This window comes from Paramormyrops kingsleyae, chromosome 24 (assembly GCF_048594095.1).
Source record: "Paramormyrops kingsleyae isolate MSU_618 chromosome 24, PKINGS_0.4, whole genome shotgun sequence".
Taxonomy (NCBI): Eukaryota; Metazoa; Chordata; class Actinopteri; order Osteoglossiformes; family Mormyridae; genus Paramormyrops; species Paramormyrops kingsleyae.
The window spans coordinates 9296697-9316296 of NC_132820.1; the positions used below are offsets into that span (position 1 = coordinate 9296697).

Below are 19600 nucleotides of genomic sequence, written 5' to 3' on the forward strand. Positions count from 1 at the left end.
GTACCAGACCTGTGTAGCTAGGCCCTGGAGCGCGTCATGTTGACGTTATGAGAAGTTGACTCCTAGTGCTCTTGTGTTGTCTTGCACAGTAGCATGACATGGCAGTGACCTCATAGTACACATTCAGCACATGGCATGTAGCATGTGTATTCCCACAGCTTATTCTCCACGTGCCGCCCAGGACAGAACCATCTATAGAGCGTCGGGTTTCACTTATTGGGTCTTATTGGGCAGAATCGGCCCCCCCGATTCATTTCGCCCTGAGCTGTTTTTCCCCCTCCTTTTCACGTGCGGAATATTCCAGAACAGAACGTGTGACTTGAATAAATGCCGCATGGAGTAAATGGCGCTCCGCAGTCCCAGAGCCCCAGATCTGCAGAGTCATACTCCACGGAGAAGATGGAGATTAGAGATACTGATCATTCTTTGGATGTAGAAGTCCTGTCAGCACAATCCCAGCATTCCCAGCCACAAAATATAAAACAGTAAAATGCTGCTATAGACCTATATTTTGTACCAGGTTTAACTAAACATACAATTTGTGACTACTTAAACATACTGTACTGATTTGTCTTGTACTATACTATATTATACTGTGCTATACTATACTACACCATACTATACTATACTATACTATACACTTCACTACACTACAAAGCTTAGACTTATTTTCTATTTTATTGTACAAGCTCTGACACTGAAACACACACAATCCCAAAAGCGCTCTGAAACTCAAGTGTCATACATGGACACGGCCGTTTAATAAGAGGCAGAGTGAAGACCAAGACTGGCTGAAGTGCAGCAAAGGTAAGATGGATGGGGGGGGGGGGGGTGCAATCTGACCTCACCCTGAACATCATGGCCTCTGATTACTCAGCCCTGCCATTCAGATAGCCAAACATTTAGCCAGAAGGCACTAAGTATAGCCAATGGGACAGCGGCTCATCAGTCTCCACCCCCCACCCCCCGGTGTATTAAAAGCTGCGCACAGCTGAGCTTGTACAATGGCTGACAGGGCAGGAAGCCAGCCCCCACCAAATGATCATACTTTTTGGCAAAACCTTAAAGGTTTTAAAGCTTAATGCGTGGACAGAAAAAAAGAATGAAACAGACAGAGCTAAGTTATACATAGTGGTGTCATCTCCGTCATTAGCATTTATGTTATAAACTCACTGAAACTGCTTGGAGACCTGCCTCACTTCACGAGTATTATTTAATATCCATTAACTGCAGATAGACATATATTTATTAGATGCCTGCCAAATACTTTCATCCATACATTCATCATCCAGTCACTATATTGCGATACCAACGCGTGTACGTCAGTCAAATCTGCAGTAGTACAAAAGAAGCATATATAATATTTTAATTTATCCACTAGATGGCACTGCATATATTTGTAAGCAGATGTTACTGCTACGTTAGTAGGTTCGGGTCTCTTACGGCATCTCAGTTTACTTAGGCCTATCTAACTTGCGTTGGGCTGTAGACGCACCCATAGGACTCCCAAGAGAGGGTGATGTGGGTATTAGTGTATGCAAGTTCATTTATTTCATAGCGTTTAAATTCGTATCATGATCAGTACTAAGAGAATATGCTATTTTGGCCCTACTGAATATATACAGTAATTGTCTCAGGTACACTAAAAACCTGCAAAAGCAGAAATGGGAAGCACTGACGTATTGAATTTAGGACTGCCGCCTCGAGTCAGGATGTCTTTCTTCACGGGAACGACGCAAAGCCAACTTTCCAGACTGAGGAGAAATTCTGCTTTGGAAACAAAAAAAGCACTTAATTGTAATTCTTAACCGATACGGAACAGCGCAGTAATTAGAACAAGCATCTCTTATTAACGTTACATATTCCCGATGCATCAAAATTACATGTCTACAGAGTAAAATATACATAAAAACAAAGCACAACATTCGCCTTTTCTATATATAAGCTTTCACTGAAGGCACACGTGTGATCTCTCAATTTACCCATTTATCCCGGTCGGCGGCGCATTATATAAAGCAGGGCCGCGTTTGAAACACTTTAATTGTGTTTTGGTAATGTCAGTGCTGAGGATAAACTTGCGGTGCTGCGGCGTTACAAAGCGCCCCGCCGGCTGCTCCTGTCCCGGCATACAGACTCCCCGTCACCGGACTGATTTGTAGACTAAACACGGCGAATATTCACCAGATCCCGGCAAACACGTCCCGCCGTTAAAGAAAGATGACATCGGTCTGATTTAGGATACCTTTGCTATTTCGAATTCAGTGCAACATCAAAATACAGAGTGGGCAATTGTTCAAACTTATTTTTTATATTTTCATGTATTATTACTATTATTAGTAGTATTAATAGCGGTATTAGACATAGTAGTGGTAAGGCTTTACTTGACGGGACACAAACAACATACTATTACTTATGCATTAATCAACTACAAACTAAGTCTGTTACATACTGATCTAATGTTAATTCATCATTAATGAATCATGACGCATCTTCCATCCCAGGCAGTTACTATATTTACTTTATCTGTTCATTCTGAAAACTTTTGTGAACTCCTTAAGGAAGAAGTAATGAATAACACAAGTGAAATACTGATCGCATGTTTGTTCATCATTAATGAATCGTGACGCATCTTGTCAAGTAGCAACTATATTTGTTCATGATTTGTACTTCAGTAGTAACTGAGTTATTACTAGGTATCTGTACCTCGTCAAGTAAAGTGTTACCATAGTAGTAGTACTGTTGTTTTGCCGTTGTTGCTGTTATTATGAAGACGTATTGCAGAAACATCTTTTATACGTCTTTTTAGTTTTCTGGGCTCTTTCTCCCAGGCGATGCAGTGGCACCGTGCGCAGAAACTCACGCGTCTTGCCCGTGCCTCGCCTGCTGGACTTCTGTCTTCCAAGCTGATAACGGGGCCCTTGAATCTCGACATTAATCAAGAGGGAGGAGATAGTAGAGAAAAAGGGGGCAGTAGATGGGGATTTTTTTTAACCCCCTTTTTAATTTCTCTTATCTGCCGCGCTCTCTGGGGGAGTAGGGACCGCTAATAGGCTGCGTGGGGGGCGGAGCCTTCATGCCAGTACTAAATAATGTACTGAGCCGCTATAGGCTCGCGGCTTCCAGTTTTCCGCCTTCTCACGAGAGTAAGATTTTAATTTAACACGTGCTGCTTTTCCACTGCGGCCCCAGTGTCCAGGGTATTTATGATCAGGGTTTAACCCTTTCGCTTACTGCGCCCTCTCTGGAGGGTTCAGAGGAACAGCACGCCCAGTCACAAGGAAAGAAATATTTATGATGTGTTTAAAGAAACCAAACAACAGCGTGTTTCCCCTGAAAATATAGATGGTGGTGGGAGGCAATGGGTTAATCAAGGAACACAAGAACGTCTTGTAAGTTTATCGTTTAGGGAGAAACAAATTACTTCTTTAATATGTGGATGTGTTGAGCAGAAGTGAGCTATATAAAATATATAAGCGATGTTGTTTTAAATGGTTATTTGAATTTCGTGTAAACTTAAATTGGTGTAGGGTGAAAGGAGTCTTGGGAATGATGTAACAGGAAGCCCTCACGGTCATGTGACAGTGGTTCACAGGGGCCACGTCTGTCATGGCACACGGGTCATGATCAGAAGCTGTTACCCATGATGCACGGCGCCCTGACCCGTGTCTTGACCCACACACACTCACACACATAATTACACATACCGACACGGTTATCCATCGTGAACACAGATGACTCACAAAGATATTCAAACCACAGACCATATAAGATGACACAAACACACAGTAGTAATACAGAGCTGCACACAAGCACAGAAAATATCTAAAATAAAACAGGCTGCAACTAATCTCATCGTTAGGGCATTCACTACCTTATTTCAAAGGCCGTTGATGCTGTCAAGCAGAATCCATTAGGCTTGGGGGGGGGGCTCTCCTGTGCCCCCAGAGGCCGGGCAGACGTGGAGGCAGAGAGTATCCCAGCTTGTCATTCTCAGCTAATACTACTCTTAAGTTGCACCTCTTAAAGCTCAAGGTGCAGCATATTATCAAGGCTTAACGGAGAGACCGTACGGCCCGGGGGAGGGGGGGGGGGGGGGGGGCTATAAAGAGACAGAGAGAATCTGTGGGAAAGAGCTCCACTGCCGACTTTACATCACCTCTTCACTCAGGCCCCGTAGCCTGGCTCCGACATATAAAACGTGATGTAGATCATCATGTTTGGTGTATGACATCTTGTTTTTTGTTTACCGCCATGTCTGGTGTATATCATCCTGTTTTTTGTATACCATCATGTTTGGTGTATAGCATCTCGTTTTTCGGTATACCATTGTGTTCAGTGTATACCATCCTATTTTTGTATAATATAGCATTTGGTGTATAGCATCTTGTTTTTTGTGTCATGTTTGGTGTACCATAATGTTTTTTGTATACCATCACATTGGTTGCATAACATCTTGTTTTCGGTATACCATCGTGTTCAGTGTATTCCATTATGTTTTTTTGCATACCATCTTGTTTGTTTTTGGTTTTTTGTATACCCTTGTGTTTTGTGTATACCATAGTGTTTGGTATACAGTCATCTGGTGATAGTGGTGATGCTGGTGTACAGAAACCTACTGCGTTGCCATTCGTATAAGAGTACGACACATTCAGTTATGTACAGTACATATTACTTGATAATGACAGTAAGCAACCGTGTTACTGGTTTGCAAATTTACCATACTGTACTTTTTAATCATTATTTTAGACTGAAATCTTTCAAATTTATAACAATTTAATGTAAAACAATATGTTGTTACGCATTGTAAGTACATGTTCGCACGATGAAAACACGACTGTCCCTGTCATTAAGCGATGCATGATTGCATATAATCTTTTTTTTAATTTTTATATAACATCGATGTATAACATTTTGTTTTTTGTATACCACTGTGTTTGGTGTTTAGAATCTTGTTTGGTGTATGGCATCTTCTGTTTTGCATACCATCATGTGTGTTTTGCATAGCGTTTTGTTTGATGCGTGGCATCTTGTGCTGGTGTGGCGTTTTGACAGAGCAATTTTCGGCTCGCTAGCATCTGTGCCGTACGTCCCCACAAGGCGCATGCAAACTTATAAGACAAGCTTCCTAAGAGCACGTTGTTGTGGCAGACAGGCTGGTTTCCTGAGGGGATAAAATAAGATCATGAACGCGATTAAAATTACGGACCTGGAATCCACAGCTAAATTGGTGGAATTTCCCCATAATGCAAATTCTTGTTCGGGGGCTTTTGTGTCTCTTTCAGCAGCACTTTATGGGCAAGATAACTGTTGGTTTAAGTCTAGCAGCTGTAAATCTCGGGGGAGAAAACTAAAATTTGGTAAATTATATATTAAAAAAAAAAATCATTGTTTATAAATAGAATGTTTAGCACTTCACTCAGAAAAAGCCTGACATTGTATTTATATAAAGGTTTTAAGACAGTATAATATATAAAATAAATAAGATAACATCTAATCATTATTTTCAAAAAGAAAATCAACATTTCATTTTGTCAGCTGACTATTTATGTTAAGAAAGATCACAATTTCAGTGTGATGGTTGAGTTGTTAAGGGGGGGGGGGTGATTAAGTTTTTTGCCCCCCCCCCCTTGGCTATAGCAGGCCTATCTACAGCACCCAGGAAGCTGCTGGACCTCGGTGGAGCCAGAGTTCTGTCCATCCATCATCCTTATCAGGGGAGTCTGGCGGCACTGGAGTCCCAGGCTGTGGGGCCTGCACCGACGTTAGGGCCCGCTGAGAGCAGGGCTCTGGGCCCGGCAGACACCGAGTGGGGCATTACCGTGATAAGGCCCGATACAAACAAAAACAATCACCCTCACCCTGGACATCAAAGGATGCCATTTCAATTTAGCAGGCAGTGGAAAGGACGACTATAACTGTTCCATCAAAGACCCCACGGATAATCCAGGATAAAGATGAGGTCGGAGGGACATAATGATTAAGAAAGTGGAGTTCATGAAGCAATAGCTGTCTAGCCTTTTCCATAAAACAAACACACAACAAAGCCTGACTGCTGAAAACATGAATTTCAATGGTCAACCAGCAGAAAAGCAGAACATAAAATAAATCGCAATGTTCCAGTCAAAGATGCATTGACTCACAATACAGTTAATGACTATTATGATACCTCAGGTAATTCTTGGTAATATGTTGATCTCGTGACCATCTCTGCCAAAGGATCCCACACAAAGATGCAGAGTTAATGGATCTGAATGCACACCTGAAATAAAATCAGCTGGAGAAACACAGTTATAACAAATGCGATTAAAGGGTGCTGTTTTCCTTCCAGAATAAAGGAACGAGCGTTAATCTCGGGATAAAAAACAGCATGATTACAGCTAAGAAAGAATCGGAAAAAACAGGCACAATTTCTCTGGGGGGGAAATCTCATTTGGTAGCCGAGTGATGTTACTTCAGTCAACAAATTAATAAAATCTAAAATACTGCAACAAAAGGCCAAACAGCAGGGGAAAGCAAAATGTCATCGTGGAGCCGGTGAAGATCCGATTTTGATAACATTAAAGAAAATCTTCCTTTTTGTGGTCTCCGTCTGTTATGTGCCTTTTAAATTCCAGATGGCACAAACCAGACAGCCATGCCTTTGAAGCCCAACCGAATCATTAGAGAAACCTATTTTCTGACATGTCTGGCACTACAAACCCTGTTTCTTCTAAATCAGTGCAGAAAGTAATTGCAGTAAATACTCCTATCGACAGAATGCTAAACAGAATATTTCCATTGTCGGACTGAAATCTGTATGATGCAGTCTTCACTTGCTTTTGCCGAAAGTTGATGCCTATTTTCATAAACCTCTTTTTTGTTCCAATTATTTATGAATTCACAGAATCATGCGTGCAAATTATTTAAGCTGGTGTAAAAAGTAACTTAAAATAGGCCGTTTTAAGAATTGCAAACTAAATCTTACATGGAGGCTGTTTCAGCACGTGCATTTAGAATATGCAAGTAGGGTGTCGATTAGGTTCTGTCTGACTTGTTGTTCTTGCACATGGAATAGTTGTGCTTGTACGCGTGTTGGCTCTGCCTTTTTCTAATAACTGTGGTCCATAGTAAGGAAAGCCTTGTACCCTCACACAGAATCTGTTTTCAGCTCCACAGGCCAATATGAGCAGCTAATTAGAAGCACCTGGAATTGTGTGTGAAGACTGTGCCATTACTGCCTCTGTCTACAGGTACAGGATAATTTGTGCTCGCGCTGAATACCTAGTGATGTCACATCGCAGCTATTTGCGCTACACGCTACTTCAGATTTTTGCCTACGGATTTTCGTTACGCCTGGATCCGAACCGAGAGAGTCCGCCGTCATATTTGGACTAGTTTTCAGCACTGTAATGATGCAGACCTCAAACAACAAACAATAACTCCGGGTCGTTTGTCAGGGATTCTTCTGCTCAATTTCAGATCTGTTCAAAGCTGTCAAAGCATCATTGGAGCATCCACGCCAAACCAGATACAGATGTGAATTATCCCTGGAATTAAGTGGAATCACTGTATAAATTCTTTGATCTCTCACTGTCACTTCCTATACAAATCAGGAAGAGGCGTAAGCCACCAACCTTCAGCTGATGTTAAAACATTTTCTTTTATTCCAGACATTACATTTAGCTGTGTGATTGATCTCCTACTTTTCTCCAGTTTGGTCATTCCAATAAATCATCAGGATAATGGTCAGTTGTGAAAACGGTTCGTATAAATGTTACATAATGCTTCGGGGTGAGCCGATGATTGGAAAGAGCTTCTAGAAGCGGGAGGATTGGGTGTAAATCTAGGATGGAAGACCAAAAATGTAGAACAATGGCTAGTTAAAGCCAGCAGGCCAGATGTGGCCAGGTGCCATTGAAGCAAAAGACAGATTTACTGCCGTTTCTTTAATAAGGTAACATCCTTTTCACTCGTGGACTTTTAAGAACGTTTTTCTACCACATGTGAAGAAACAGGAAACAGTAGTTCGGGAGAAGGAATGGGACAGAAATGTCTTGAATTTCAGACCGAGCGCGTGAGGAGAGCTGATATTGAGAAACGCTTGGACGGCTTTCTCCTGAGTAGCTTTGAGTAGCTAGAATATGTCCGAGCCGACTATGACAAATTACGACTGGAGCTTAAAGCTATCCGCAAAACGACAAGCTGTGGTTTCCAAAAACCAGCAAATGCAAGAGACAAATCACCAAATTCATCTAGAAGCCACAGATTTGTCCTGTTACAGGAACAAGGTGAAAATCAGTGAGCAAAAAAACAGGAATGATAGTAAATGCTACAGCCAAGTAGCTAATGAATATTAGCATGGCCACGATCAAGGGCTAACTCGCCGCGGTGCCGGATTGTTACATTGCCTGGAGGTGACCTTGACAATTTTGACATGGTCTGAAGGCTCAAGATTCCTCCCGTGACACATGATTGCCCCCGGGAGGCAAAAGTGACCGATGATTATGTATGGCAAAACACAAAATTGAATTTCCGCAAAAGTGATGTAATCCCATGCTCCGGGTCAGGCGGCGATGTTATTATCTCAGTTCCAGGCTCATTAATCCAGCTCAGAGCGGCCTGATGACAGGGTTTCCACCCTGTCCCAGCCGCTCTAACCTGCCAGCTGATTTAGGAGGGTTCCTAGCACTGGTATGTAAACCATTTGCCACAGGAATGTATAAGCAAGCCATAAAAATAGGATTTGGGCTGAGGCACGCAAGACAGATCGCACCATAAAACAATGCGTCCAGCCCCAGCGGCGGTAAGCAAACGGTATCTCTCAGCGCCCATTGGGAGGATGTCGGGTTCACAGTTCAACAAAATGACAGACCATAGATTTGAAAGAGGCATGTTTAAAGATGCAAAGGGATTATTCGGCCAGGACGGCTTAAATCTCTTTTTCAAATAAACTAGGTGTAATGTATGGCACTCAAGAAGTGTCTCAGAAACGGCACAAAGCACAACGAAGACTTTGGGTTAGGATTTTCAGGTGAGGTTCTGTACCGGTTAAGGCCTATAGGGAGGCTGTCCTTGATGACTCACTATGACACGATGCACCGGCACCGGTAGCGTCTGAGGTCAGACTCGGGCGTGGGACGAAGCCGCTGGGCATTTCTGTCCTTGTAATCGCAGCTTGACGCTACGAAAATGGGCAAGGAGGCAACGTTTGGGAGACAGTTCATACACCGTCAGCGTCAAACCACTTGCGAAAACCACTTTGGTGAAAAAGACGGTAGGTGAATCTCAATTCCAAGAACACAAACACCGCACTTCTGGTCTTGGCAAGACCAGTCTTGCTAACTCGCCTTCCAGGAACAAACTTGGGGACCAGTGAATCATGGGATTGGTCTCGTTTGGTGAGGATGCAACCGATGTATCCTTCATATTTGGGCTGCAGCAAGACCAACATCCCGAGGTTTTCACCATCCTCTGTGTTTGTGTTCTTAACACTGAAACTGGTCTTGTTGACGTAAAACGGGTACATGACACCACGAGTACAGTCAAGTACGCATATCGAAAAACCCACAATGTCTGTAATGAAGAAACAAGGAACCAAGCGTGTCATCGTTAGAAAGATTAGTGGTGATAGAGTCAGAACTGAACCCCTGACCTTGAAAGAGCAGAATGGCATGACCTCTGAAACCGCATCATAAACTACAAGCGCCGCATCGCCAACTTCACGTGCTTAATCGATGCAGCTCATGCTCTAACCGATGTTCAGCGACGTTTGAATCAGCACATTCATTTCCATACATCCTTCCATGTTCTGTAGCCACCTGTTGTATTCAGGTACGTGGAAGGTTCTGAGCCTATCCGGGAAGATACAGGCACAAGGCAGGGAACAACCCAGGACGGAGCACCAACTCATCACAGTGCACTCACACACCGTACATTTTTATTTATTTATTTAGCAAATGCTTTAATTAAATACATTTTTTTGAGAAAAGACGGTCCCTAGAGCATATGGAGGTTAAGGGATCCAATTCTGAAATCACTCTGCCAAGTCAGGGATTTGAACCGGCGACCTTCCAATCACAGGCACAGCAACTGACCCTTCTGGGGCCGTAAAAAGAAAGGGGCTGCCACACTTAGCAGAGGATGGTTTCGATCCATCGACCTCTGGGTTCCGCTTCCGCTGCGCCACTCTGCTGTACAACGTAACATATACAACGTGCTAAAACATAGGCTTATTTTTATACTATGAAGTAAATATCATTATTTTAAACAGTATTATGTTTTACAGTAACAGAATAATAAACAGCGACAACCACATGTTTGAGCGATGTCCTGCACTGAATTAAATACTTTTCTTTTAAGATACGTCAAATAAAAGGAAAATTACAGCGACGCTGAAAAAGAAAACCGGCAAGGCAATAAGAAACTACCAAAGCCTCCATACTTGAATTAGCGACGCTCCTAAGTATAGCCTGATTAGATGTGAGTGTTTAGTTCTAAAAGAGGTGCAAATGGAGTGTGTTATTACTACAGAAATAGTGACAGAAGAGGCACGAAGTGGAGCGAGAATTTATACGTTAAAACATGCGGCGTGTCAGTTTCACGTACGATAAAATACACGCAGCTCCGGGGTTGTGCGTCAACGGGACTGCAGAGGGGGGAAAAAAAGAAAACTGTGATGAGAGGGGGGGCAACAGTGGTGGAGCTGGCTGAGGGGGGTGGGGCGGGGTTGGGGGGGCGGAAGGGTCTGCTTTTTCTCAGGGGTTGGCTGTGCGAGCGGAGCCGACATGGAAAAGCCAGGGAATGGAAGAGCAGGGTGAGCGACACAGGACCCCGCCGCAGGGATGGGGAGTCGGCACCGGGTTCGGGGGGGGGGGGGATGCGGGGGGGGGGGGGGTTGGGCCTAGGCCAAGCCACAGGGACATCGTGCTGGCTCGCTGGGGGTCGCCGTGGACAGGAAGTGCTGTTTACGCCTCGTGATGTTGGAGGTGACACGGCATGGATTGCCCCGCAACCCCAGAACATTCTGAAGCCTTTATTCCTGCGGCACTCTGCAAGTGTCCAGGTGGAAGGGGACCCAGGGAGTCAAGTGAGCGTCGACGCTTTTAAAATGAAAAATTAGAAGGATATAAAAGCCCCCCCCCCCATTATGGTCATCAATAGGATTGTTCTTAAACGAAGCCTTGCCTGATATATTTTGTTATTATTTTACCTAAATGTGCTCCCATGCAGCGATGTAAGAATTTCATCACACGACAAGTCGCTTGAAATCACATGCAAACTCATGACCAATCAGAATCCTCGGCCACCTCGCTATACAGGCCAGGAGGGCGGACCCCGGAGCCTTGCTTCACGGTTCTGCCTGAGCTGTCGTCCATCCTTCCTGTGGCAAAATTGCCGCTTCTTTCATTAATCTCCGACCGGGGACATCATGATCGCTATTTGCGAGAACAGCATGGGTCGTCCTTACTGTGCATTCGCTATGATGCGAGAGCAATGCATCTGCACGAAAACATTACTATCCCTGGAAGGAGAGCCCTCCTGGTTTTGGCAGCATGAAGACTGGTCATTAAGTGCCGCTGGTGCCTTTTGCATCAGCCCGGCCACAAAGTTAAGGCTGCCAACGTAGGTTTATGGCCCACCGGAACAGACCAAGCTTCTCCTGCTTGAGGACCGTATAGATCCCACCGCAGCGGTCAGGTAGCTGGGCTTAGGGGCAAAATACTGCTGTGTCATCAGTTATCCTGGGGCAAGGCACGCACGCCAAACCTCTCCAGCAAAAAAATCTAGAAGTATGAATGGTAACTGTAAATGGAAAACTGTATGACAAGTTGGATATGAAACCATCCAACGAGCATAATATAATAAACGAATAAAGATACAGACTAGTGAGGTTAAATGCTGCTGGATCGTGTCTCATTTAAGCGCGTCGACGAGCGAGGTAATTAACCTAAATTGCACTTCAAAAGCAATGTCTTAATTGGCCGCTATGGATAAAAGGACTAAATATAATTGGCTGATGAGATTCATCCAAGGTCTCCTTCTGAGGGGAACCTTTTCTTAGTCTCCATCTCCCCCTCCATCTTCCAGTTAAGAATCCCGCAGCTGCCAAGATGAATCTACACGCACAGCTCCTCCGAAGCCACTTTTCACTCTGTTTTCTGACATTGGCGGTAACGACGGGCACGTCGGCACAATTCTGCACACGCCCGTCGGGGCATCTCGAGCTCCAGGACCTGATTCTCAGGCAGAATGGCAGCCGCCTCTGCTCCAGCTGGTCCCGGGGTCTAAATGCTGAAATAAAGGGATTTGCGTGGTGTCTGCACAAGGTCCACCCCGCACGGCCAGTGGTCTGCTAGGTGGGCTTCTGTCCAGACCAGGGCTTTCCAGCAACACAGCAAATAAATCAACTCGGGGGGGGCTTGTGGTGGTGGTAGTGGGGTGATTCTCATGGTTTCATTGCTGCTGTAAACAAGCAGGGTAATCTGCCTAAAAACAGGGCCCTTTCAGAACCACCTTTGCTGCATTCCACGCACAGGACCTTATCTTTATTGGTGGAGGACAAAAAGATCGCGGGGTGGGGGGGGGGGGGGTGCTGTGGGGGCTATTTGCATAATATGAAATAAAGAAACACAAAAGACGAAAGGACTGGGCCAAAGCTGCAGCTCTACAAGTACAGCATTGTGCTGACGACGCGAGGTTGTGGGTTCAAATCCCGAGCAACGCATATAAATCGTGTCCCTTTCATCTGATTTGAAGAGGCGATGAGTGCAGAGTAGGGGCTGAAGAAGCAGAAAGTACTTTTCAGGGCAAGCACATATGCTGAGGTGGAAGTGGGGATATCCATTTTAAAAGCCAGGACCTGGAGTGAGCCTTTTAAAGTGCTGAGGATGGGGTGGGCGGTTGTGTGGGGGGGGGGTTAGGGTTAGGGGGGACGCCTTGGGAAACCTGCATGATGACACAAACAATTACAGGGAAAATTCATAACACGGCCAAGATGCCTTCCCATGACTTATTTGCGACCATTTCCGCGTGTTTTCAAGCATCAGGAGAAAGAAAGGTCTTGAGGAGAGGGGGAGTGTGTTTGTGTGTGTGTTGGGCGGGGGGGGGGGGGGGGGGGAGGTAGAGGAGTGTATGAGGTGGGGTCATCAATGGCTGCCAGCGTACTTGAGTTCCGCCGTTGATGCTTGGCTGGGATGAAAACGCAGAGGCACATCCAAGTTGGTGGGACGGCCGATGGCTGGCGGTGCTGAGACGTGTCACCTACAAAGAGCGCTGGGAAAATATGAGCAGTGTTGGGTTTCATATCTGGATAGTTGACGATTTAATCGGCTGTGTCAGAGTTTGCTCCTACTCACAAGAGTGTGTGCAGGCCCACCGGTGCCTATGGGAATCGCCATGGAAAGAACACACGCTTGTATTTTTGGGACTGTAAAAATTGCTTCGTCATCGTTTATTGTTGTAGACCTGTCACCATACCGGTTTATAAATATTATCCACCTTGCATATAGTCTTAGTACTATACGATTATTATACTATTATTTTACATTGTAAGCAATTTCAGAGACTACAGCTACCTAGGTTTACTTAGGAAAACGTATCCCATTTACTGGAAACGTCGGCTGGAACCATTGTAAAAAACGAGTGATATGTTAAATCAAACACTAAATGCTTCATTGATGAAATTCGTTTTACACAATCACGGTGCTCAATTAATTAATACAGTAATGAAGCGGCGATTCTGCAGGATGGATAGCGCAAAGGTAGCGGGAACTAGGCCTATTCCGCGAGACCCAGCCGCCCCTTCAGGACCGCGAAAGGACAATCTCCTGACAATTTATTTAATTTGTAGGGGTAATTATGGATTTTTTTCCACGAGGATATAAAATAGTGTTTTCAACCCTGTGTTCCCTGGCATTAACAGAGGAGACAGTAAAAGATGTAGCTAACTGCTTTAACATAAACAAAAGGTCTGTAGGGAGGCTTTTTATGGAATATGTGTGTTTAACTGGAACTTGACACCTCTGATTTATTGCTATATTTAGATAAGAAATGCAGTAAATGGTTTCTAAATAGCGTCAAGGTCATGTAATGTAATAGGATAATGTTTTAGCCCGATAAAGATAAGATGATAGCGCGCGGGGAAGAATGCTACTTGAAGGAGGCACGAGGAATGAACAATACCAAGCGCGAGAAAGTGATAACCGGCGCGTTCCTTTCAGCTGCCTCCAGATGATTAAAAATACTGTACGCGCGAGCAGCAAACACTCAAACCTGCCCCTATTTGGAGATGCATCCTTATTTTACTGTTACACCTCAATTTGCCCTAAGAACATGTCGCCTTGTATTTATACTTAACGGTAATTGATAGTATTTGTTAGTTTTAAATAGTGTTTAATAGGTTTTAGTACTGTTCCAAAGTGTTTAATACTGTTAATAGTGCAATAGTAGCCGTATAGTTTCAGAAAGGTCTACATGAACTGACAAACTCGAAATTTAAGGACACTTTCCATAGAGATGGGTAATCTACCACGGGGGAAATATTCTTATTTTTTTTATTTTTAGCTGATTAATAAAAAGAAAAAAATTGAATACCGAATTATTTCTGGAGTATGCAACTACATTTATTATAAAACTGCACAGAAGTAAATTTAATATTAGGTTATAGGCCTACTGAGGATTATTATTGTATACTATGAATAACTATTTTTTGTAAACGCATCGTTTTAAAAATGTTGATTATACAACCATGTCAGGTTGAAAATGTAGACTACAATAAAACAAATTTCGCATTGTATTTTCTGAAACTAAATATTGAATTAGGCCTACTCGCTGATAATTATTTGCTTTTCTAAAATAATTAAAAAATATTTTAAGTAATTAAAACTCCCTTTACAATCCAATACTCATATTAACAAATTTGAATTTACTTGCAAAATTTTGAGATACGAACAATTCGCACTTTAAACATAGTCTATACCAGCACAGATAATAATCTATTGCATTTAACAGTATCCAACTAAATTTAGGAAAAACAAGTAAACTCGCCGCAAAAAAAAAAAACTTCCGCTGTAAAACCTATAATAACTTGTTTACTCTAGGAGACTTAAAAAATCTGCAATTAATTCGCGACTGTTCGTTGAGTAATTTATTTGCACATTCGTGAGTTCTAAGTCATGCAAAATGCCTTCGCCAGTTTAATGAAGTTGCCAAAGCCCTTGAGGAGTTGGTGTGAGTCCCAGCCCCCGCGCCGCCTTTAAACTTAAATCACCCGGCTATTGCCCTCACAATGTAGGTTTCCTGCTGACGGATCACAGCGAAATATTGTACATAAAAAGCACACTTCCCCGAACGTTAGTTCACTACAAAGCGACACGATAAGACTCAATTTATACGGTTACTTTAAATTATATAGGATTTCGTTACACTTAGACGTTTAATTGCAAGGACATTTTGTATTCGACGAACCACTTTCCTATTTGTTTTTCACATTAGGTCATAGATTTTTTTTTTTTACCCAAACAAAGTTATAGACAATACTGTTGATTTAAACTAAAATACAAACGCAAAAATACATATATAGGATTCCCGCACCTACTCTCCTTGGACCCCTAATTATTCGTAATGAAATTTAGAACAACTTTTAAAACAAAAAAAAAAAAAGCATTCGTGATATTATAGCCTACAACTGTAACAACTGTAAATCTTACATCACAAATCTAGTAGTATACACACCCTTTCGACACAAATGAAACTAAACAGTGAATTCAAAAGGATGCCTTTTTATTTTAGTTTTTATTTTCGTTGAGCACCAAGGTATGCATTTAATTTTAGGCTATCACACTCTCACACAGAAATGCACGCGCGCGCATGCATGCGTAGGCTACATATGCTGCTATTAGCACAGCTGCTTGAGGCGTAGCCACCAAATCAGTGCCCTTAATCATCACTACAGTCTTTCAGGGTAGAGTAATGTCGTCCAGTGGTGTGCAGCTTTGCCAAACGAGAACCCCCCCCCCCCGCCGCCACCCCAACGAAATCTCCTCCCAACTCCTTATCTGAGACGGCCATTGGCCGGTCGGAGGCTCCTCGGCTGTCAAGGCCGTATAAACTGCGACTTGGCCATGCACGGAAAGGGCCGCATTTCCCGCACGCGGATGACTTTGCTGCGCGGAAAGGGAACTTTCCCTTAGCTGCACGGGACGTTGATCTGTCATATTTACGTACTACTTCTTTAATTACGACATTATGACAGCGATCCACTATACAATCAGACTTCCAAAGTAAATTAATTGTAATGCATGTATCTTTAAATGATATTTCGCAGAAGCAGCAACTGATGCCTTGGATAGGTACCCAATTTATTTGCTTTTGTATCTTAGTGTTTATATAAGGACAGTCGGAACCTTTAGAGGAAAACGGAGAATATTGAAGATACGGAAGACATTGAAGACTGGGGAAGACAATTATTCGGGCTTTTCTAAGTTTCGAAATGAATCTCATTGGGAGTTACCAGCATCACCATCTGATGCACGAGACGTTTCCCTTCGTGCAAAGGTGTCATCAAGATAACCCTTACTTCCAGAGCTGGGTGGTAAACCACGCAGAGGTACAGCCAGATTTCCAGATCCAGACCTCCTACACTTCAGAGTTCATGGCGTCGGGGCCTGCGCATGACACCCAGCTGGATTCACTGGCCGGGCGGATGGGGAAGAGACGAGCATCCGGACCGAAGAAGGAGAGACGCAGGACGGAGAGCATCAACACGGCCTTCGCCGAGCTGCGGGAATGCATCCCGAACGTGCCCGCGGACACAAAACTATCGAAAATAAAAACGTTAAGACTGGCAACGAGTTACATCGCATATTTAATGGACGTGCTGGCTAAAGATGCAGGTGAGACGGAAGGATTCAAGGCTGAAATCAAGAAATTTGACAATAGAGATTTGAAGAGGAAACGAGAAATGGTGAGTTGATATTAAGTTATTGAATATGTATTGCAACCAATTCTATGTAATTTTATATAGTTTGGTGCTATTAAATATAACTATCGCTACAAGTAAAGCAAGTAAACAAGAAACATAATAGTAAGTCATAAATACCCTTTTTCATATTTACAATATTTTTCAAGAGTGTCACATTTTCTATGTAATGTAGGGTAATATTAGTGTATCACTTATAAAGTCAAAATGAGAACGTATTGTGAACTTATTTTATATTTAAAACAAAACAATCGCTATACACGAAACAATAACGGGCAAATAATTAGTCAGAAAGCTGTACACTATGAATCATTTAACCCCGTTTAAGTCTTAAAAATATTTCTAATATCATTTAACAGTGCCACCGTATTAACGCAAGGACTTTGTAATTATTTGTAGTAAGTTTCGGGCTTTTAAACGAGTTAGATAAATATATAGGCCTATATATTTTTTTTCGCAGGCCTAAAACTACAAACGTTTAAGAATTTAAGAAAAAATGTTTACTATGTATTAGTTACGTTATGGTGTTCATAAACATGCCTTGAATTTGGTCAGTGTATTATTCAGGTAGTAAACATTAATGGTAGTACTGATTGGAGTGAAGTGTGAAATCGAAATTTTGTAAGAAACTTTAACAAGGCAGGGAATTTTGCATATTTATCTCATGTTGTAACTATTTTCTAATTTTGTCTTTCAGAGTGACGATCAGCAAGAATCACTAGGAAACGAGAAAAAATTTAAAGGACGGACAGGGTGGCCCCAGCAGGTTTGGGCCCTGGAACTCAGCCAGTGAAAGTCGCGTGTCTCGCAGACTCCGTATTTATCCGCGTGTCACCTGGAATACAAATGCTGGTACAGGCCTGCATCGACGTGCAAACGTAAGAGTTTTAAAAACCACAGGGAACACGCCGAGAGACTTTAAAGATAATTTAGGCCTACCAATTATTTTTTAACCTTCCTTAAACATGTGTTCGGTGTTTTTTTTTCCTACCAAATGACGACATTTAATTTAACTTCATATGCATAAAAACGCAAAATAACGGAAAAATGTTTTTTGTGTTTTGTGTTTTTAAATGGTGATCCCCCCCCGAAATTGTTACTGATATTGGTATTGACAAGTTAGCACTATTTTTCCTACTGAGGTGGTATTGACAAGCAACTATTGTATCTGTCGTACTGTATCCTGTATATGTATGTTTGAATCTACCTCAAAATAATGTCACTATTAGACTAAAATATAATAAATATAAATATCGAGTTTATTACATTTCTTAGCACGCGTTACACCTCAAAATGCCTGACTGATTTGTCGGATTTCTTTATTTTAATTTCTGTAACACAAAATAGGCTAGTAAAACGCCACCAAACTCTCCGTTAATTACATAGCTAATGGTATTCGATAGGACAGTAAATAAACATGTAGGCCTAACACGCCTAGCATCAAGTAAGCTTATTATGAAATCACTTCAGAAATATCACTGTTGGCTGTAATACGTTTCCTAAAAAAAATAAACAGCAATGCTCAGTTTTACGAAACACTAGGTCAGGTAATCCGAAATCAATGTATATTATACGCTCATGCTCACTAGGCTATGTACAAATTTACTTATTAAATTCGTATCCTTCTCGAATTTAAGTGCTCTCGCGTGCCGCAACACCTCAAAAATAATACTGTTGGTTGCAATAGGCTACGTTTGCTAGAAAACTGCATAGCAATGCCCATCGCACACAGCAGATGGAGTGCCCTGTATATTGGCCAGGGATGGATTCGAGGTGCGTGTTTGTTTTAAAATATCGCCTGTTTATTTACTCGTTCTTATCGCTCTGGTGTTGATGGGCCAACACGAAGGGGTTAATAAGCAGCGAGACGCGACGGAGCCGCATTAAATTCCCCTCGGACGGTGTATTCGCGAAGAAATGACGGGAACCGGCTCTGCTTTTCATGTTACGGGAGGGGTGAACGCGTGCTTCTAATTTGCAGCCATTTTATGCATAAGCCTATATTTAAATATCAGATGCATTCGTTTTAATCCTAATTACTAGCAATTAAATACACTGTCCCAGCAGACATACATACTGTACACCTCTATTTAAAAACAAACGATAAGTTTATGCATTATATTTAACTTCAGTTTAGGCCTATTATACTAGCAGTTTTGTTGTCAGTTGGATTTAGTCCTAAGAAAAAACGAACTATAAATAATTAGGGTAATTTTAATAAGAAAAAAATATCCTAAAAAGGAAAAAAAAATTAATAAAAGTCGACCGAAAGGTACCCCTCGCTGTTAACGGGAAAACCACGTTGAAACTCCACAGTAGCATTGGAGTTCGTCTATAAGGTACTCGATGAAATATAGATATTTTAATGTAGATTGTATTGTTAAATGATTCTAAACTCATTAATTGTATAGTTAGATCAAAGTCAATAAACTGGATATACACCTAACAACTAAACTCTGCAACGCAAGTGACAAAACACATTTCCACCGACGAACGCACGATTCGGTGGAGAGAAAGCTCAGTAATTTATATCCGGACCGAGTAATTCCTTTCTATTCTTTTTTGGGCCAAAAAGCTTCAATAATCAGTTGCCTTTTTTGTTCAATAAATAAATAAAAAAAACTACCTAAATTTTGCATAGCG

The 19600-nt window shown here is 42.3% G+C and overlaps 1 protein-coding gene across 1 annotated transcript; it reads left to right on the plus strand.

Annotated features, from left to right (window-relative positions):
* The first annotated feature begins 16053 nt into the window (after positions 1–16053).
* Positions 16054–18219, plus strand: LOC111860904 (heart- and neural crest derivatives-expressed protein 1). Its single transcript, XM_023845074.2, has 2 exons — positions 16054–16942; positions 17655–18219. The coding sequence occupies exons 1-2, from the start codon at positions 16469–16471 to the stop codon at positions 17748–17750; spliced, it is 570 nt and encodes a 189-aa protein (XP_023700842.1). The 5' UTR covers positions 16054–16468; the 3' UTR covers positions 17751–18219.
* Positions 18220–19600: the final 1381 nt, after the last annotated feature.